Source organism: Lepisma saccharinum, chromosome 28 (genome assembly GCF_977018435.1).
Source record: "Lepisma saccharinum chromosome 28, izLepSacc3.1, whole genome shotgun sequence".
Classification (NCBI taxonomy): Eukaryota; Metazoa; Arthropoda; class Insecta; order Zygentoma; family Lepismatidae; genus Lepisma; species Lepisma saccharinum.
This window is the reverse complement of record NC_139256.1, coordinates 44,830,790-44,835,713: the sequence shown is the minus strand read 5'-3', so window position 1 is coordinate 44,835,713 and position 4,924 is coordinate 44,830,790. Positions and strand designations below refer to the sequence as shown.

The following is a 4,924-nucleotide window of genomic DNA, read 5'->3' as shown; positions in this document are numbered from 1 at the left end:
AAATAGTCAAGGCACGGAAAACAGAAAAAAAGGATGACAAGCACAGACAAGTACGCCTGTGGTTAACACACCAAAACTACCTTCCACTCTAGATAGGGCCAATATAAGTGGCAAAGCGACAGACAAGCAACCGGTTTGATTTTTTGTCATCTAGCGTAGGTTTTCTTCCAGTTGTGGCTAATTCCGAAGACAAGGCTTAGTGATGATATGATGATGCAGGCACACTTACAAAGAACACCCATGTCAAGGTCGGTATTTGAACCGGGGACCATAACGTCGTAATGTGCTGTGCTAACCACTCCGCTACGGAAAAAGCAAGCTTGGAAGTACCTGCTACATTACAAAATGCTAGTCAAACTGTTGAAAATTTTACACTTAGTCACTTGCCCATATAAAGGCAAAAACAAATTTTCCGCTCCGAGCTAACCACTAAGATACTAAACAAATTTTCAAACGAAGACTAAGGTCCCCTTGGTAATGCATTGGGACTGAAAACTGATAAGAGATGTAACAGGAAAAGAAATTGAAGCTAGGTAAAGGCAAAGTGCATGCAGCACCGTGCCATGAAGGTACATTTAGGAGATGTGTGGGTAGGGTCCAACACATTCTCAATATAGGTCACTTTGGATGTGATGTAATCAGCACCACGCTCCGGCCGCCTTTACCCCCAGGGTTGAACCCAGGTACCCATTGATTTCAGACTGGGAAAGCTCCGGCTGCCAGTAATAGTATAGTACAAAAAGTCGATGATCAACTATTGGTAGAAGAGCAAAAATAATGTCTTCTTCAAGTGGTTCAGGACATTGAAAAAAGTACCAAGATTGTAAGAAAAGTACCCTAGAGAAATAATTTTAGAACTCAGGAGCGAGGTGTTATGTATTTCATGTACTAGATTTGTCTTCATATTTTTCTTGTAATAAATATAAATATTTTGTTTTTATAGATATAAAGAAATATATCAAGCTCTATTGTTAAACACGCATTTTTGCCCATTTTCGTACATACGTTTGTGTTACGAAATTTCAATGCGTCTGCGTGACTTCTAAATATAAACCTATTTCACCGAAAATTTACACAACTTATCCAATATATATATATATATATATATATATATATATATATATATATATATATATATATATATATGAGCATAAAACGTCTTTTATTTAACCGTGTACTCAACCAAGGGTCTTCGGTTCGAATCCTTGGTAAGGGACGGGTTTTTGTGTTTGGCCTGTTATCTACTTGCATTACATCATTTGTTCTCATTGTCCTGACTAAACTAAGAGATATAAAGAGACATATACATATATTGCTATACTTTAAAGAAAGGCATGTTAGAACGATCAATAAATATCTCTCTCTGCACGTGAACACGTTCACTATCAAAGCACGTAATCAAATTGCCTACATGGGACATTGTATACATTCAATGCCTCTGTGCTGTGGTGATATTGCTTAAACACTGACAGGTATTGACTTGTAGGTTGTTTTCCCTGTTGTGACGACGTGAGCAGTGGTCCGTTGTATCGGGTAAGGAACAATCTAGTATAGCTCAGACTAGACAATATAAACTCTGTGTCGACCTGTGAGTATACAGTAGCTAGGAAGAATGTCAACAACAACCTAAAAGACCTGTTCCTTTTGTGCAAAAGAGGTGGAGGATAAAGAATTAGACAGTCTTCAGGTAATCTGCAGAGATAAAAAAGGTCAAGTGAAAATAAATGTGACTTTAAAATTCCACGTCAAAAAGCACAGAAAACGTGTGTGTGTGTGTGTGATCTGTGTAAGCAAACTTTTCACACGAAACATGGAGGATCAGAAGGTTCGGTGTTCACAACAAGTTGTGCAATCTGAGTGTGGTGAACAAGCCGATCAATCCAGTTTGTCCAAACGCTTGGACGAGGATAATTCCGACTCATCAACTACCTTTGACCAAGAACATGACCGAATATGTAAAATGTCCGTAATTTCCTGCGACATGTGCCTGGAGCAAGTGAAATCAGAGGATATTGATTCTCATCTGAAAGAGAAGTGCGTGATGCGTGAGATAGAGTGCATGTTCTGCGACAAGTTAGTGCAGGAGAACATGTTCACTAAACATTACGACATCTGCGAATCAGCACTTGTACGTTGTGGCAATAAATGTGGTGTTAAAATATCGAGGAAAGATCTTAGTGAACACTATCGAAACAAGTGTCCGAAAGCACTTGTAGTGTGTGAGGATTGTGAGAATAAAGTCGAGAGACAGTTGTTGGAGGATCACCACGCAGAATGTGTGACGTTTTCAATTCCTTGTCCTGAGAGTTGTGGCGTTGAAGTTGTCAGAAAAGATGTGGAACGACATTTGGATGAAGAATGCCAGAAACTCTTTTCTGCGTGTGCTTACAAGGAAATGCAGTGCAGCTTTGAAGGTTTTCCTGCAGGGATGAAGAAACACATGAAGGAAGGAGTACAGCATCACATAGATCTACTGAAAGGCATTGCCGCAAATTTTAATTTTAAATTAGAGAATGTGAAGGAAGTAAATCAAGAAGTGAAAGTCATGATTGACAATCTTCAAATGAATTTGGAGAGTGAGAAGGAAAGAAATCAACAATTAGAAGGCACAATCGGAAATCTTCAAACGAAATTAGAGTGTGAGATGAAAATAAATGAAGAGGTAAAAGGCATGGTCGAAAAGCTTGAATTGAAATTAGAGGGTGAGAAAGAAAGAAATGAAGAACTGCAGAGGGAAATTTATAGACTAAGACATGGGAGTATCTTGTGGAAAGTGAAAGACATAGCTCAGGAGATAGAAAAAGCAAGGATCGATAGAAATCTTACTCTCTTGAGTCCCCCCTTTTACAGCAGTAAGCACGGGTACCAATTAAGAGTTATGTTGCACCCTGTTGACGGTGGTTATAAGCACAAGGAGCATTTAGGAGTTTTTATTCAAGTAATGCCAGGAGAGTATGATTCTCTCTTGCAATGGCCCTTCATAAAACGTGTAACGTTTAGGTTAGTTGACCAAGAAACGAAAGGTAAGGATATTGTTAGGACTACTGAACGATTTGATAGTGAGTGTTGTGATAAACCCAAGAATGGTAAATGTAATGAGAAGGGACAGGGTTTTCCTAAATTTGTAGCTCACAAAAAACTCAATAGCGGAAGTTACATTGTAGACAATGTCATTTTTCTGGAAGTATCTGTGGAAGAATGATATTAATGCTGAAAATTATAATGCATTGAGCACCACGAGTTTTGCAGTTTGTGATACTAATATGTTTTAACACCTTGCTTGTGTTGCTTAATAACACTCATGAAAGTTGAGAAACAAATTGAATTAAGAGTAATGGGGAATTTTGTAGTACAAGACATTTAATACGTATAAAAATGCTGCAATCAATCATTGTTTAATGGGTTTCTTCTTTTTGTATAGTATTTAAAATTGTTCATACATTAAGAAATGCAAATTGGTCTCCCATTTCTTAGGCTGTTTCATGTCTACACAACTAGGAACACTAACTTCTATGGGAGTAAGTTAAGGTAACGAAGATACATAGAACAGTCGCTACAATCAATCTATCCCAGGGCGGCTTAAGGGTAAGACACCTTGGGTGGCGTCCCCCTTGATTAATGCCAAAACTTCATATCTGATTACGTAATCGTGCCTCTTTGTTTAAGTCCACTTTATGCACAGAAAGGCTAATCGGGACTTGAAGTGGGACGAATCAATTTGTGCCTCCACTGGGTGCGTGGCTATTTGTTTTAAGAAGGAGGTTGGTTTTTTGTTGACAAGAATAAATTGAAGTTACTGCTGCATATTGCAAAATCAAGAATTAAAGCTATTGCTGTTATTTTAATGTCAGTAGCCTATGTAGGTAGTAAATAAACACATACAATAAACCTGTTATTTAGCTAAGAGTAACACCATAGCAAGATTTTCATATTTTATTTATGAGGTGTGAGCTATTAATCACAATGTCACATAACTTCAAAATCTCATAAAATGAATAAAAAACCCTCCCAACCAGCATTTTGTCCATTGAACACTATGGTGAGAGAGCCAAGACTTTGAATCTAGTATACACCACTGATTCTTAAACTATTGTATTATGCCACACTTTCATTCTCTGATTTGTTTTGTCACAATATGTTAATTGTCACTTCTATGCAATAGTGTTGGATGTGCTGTGTTAAATTTCTATATCATGAGTTTTATTACTGTGTTGTAACTACAGTGTAGACATAATAAATATTTACTGCGAATCAACGGCGTCAAATGTTTTATTTAGAGTTTCGTAGGTGTAAACATCCGCCAATTTGAAATGCTTCAAATATGTCACTGTGGAACAGCCAATCAGAGCGAAGGTTGGTCTTATGAGGATAGTCTGTGAGTTTGGAAAGAAAAAGTTTCTTGTCTGTGGCTTCCGAGTGGTGTTTGTTTCCGTTCGCTGCTCGATGAAGAAAATAACACAGTTAATATGCATTCGAGTTTGTTAATAGAATTTGTTCAAAGCGATGAGATTTGTACACGACACATATTATAGCCGACACTAAAAATATTATCATTACCAGTCTATTAAATATTAGACCTATTTGGTTGAACAAAATATATATTTTTTAATTAATGAATCCTGCGAATTTCATGTATGAATATTAGGGTGCTTCAAAAATGTATAGGAAAAAATAAACTTAATTTTTTCTTGATCTCACCCCCTTATTTCGTGCCAATATACTATATAAAGACTGACGTACTTTCGACGTGGCCTTTGGCCACGTCTTGTACGCAGGCATGCGTGACCTTCGGCGACGTTGTTGACGCTATCTTGTTATGGAGTTCCTCAATGATCTTAATGACTTTGAAAATATCTGCATATTGTATTGGATGAAGGGAAACAAGTGTATAAGTTTGCTAATTTGAAATGTTTAGAAAATAACT

General features: G+C 37.2%; 1 protein-coding gene across 1 annotated transcript; it reads left to right on the top strand.

Annotated features, from left to right (window-relative positions):
* The first annotated feature begins 1,810 nt into the window (after nucleotides 1–1,810).
* Nucleotides 1,811–3,202, top strand: LOC145980925 (TNF receptor-associated factor 4-like). The gene has a single exon (XM_083114010.1). It carries the CDS (start codon nucleotides 1,811–1,813, stop codon nucleotides 3,200–3,202), a length of 1,392 nt encoding a protein of 463 aa, XP_082970136.1.
* Nucleotides 3,203–4,924: the final 1,722 nt, after the last annotated feature.

Bases quoted from the DNA above. Each gene is read 5' to 3' on its own strand.
- LOC145980925 (XM_083114010.1), top strand. From the start codon at position 1,811: ATGGAGGATCAGAAGGTTCGGTGTTCACAACAAGTTGTGCAATCTGAG.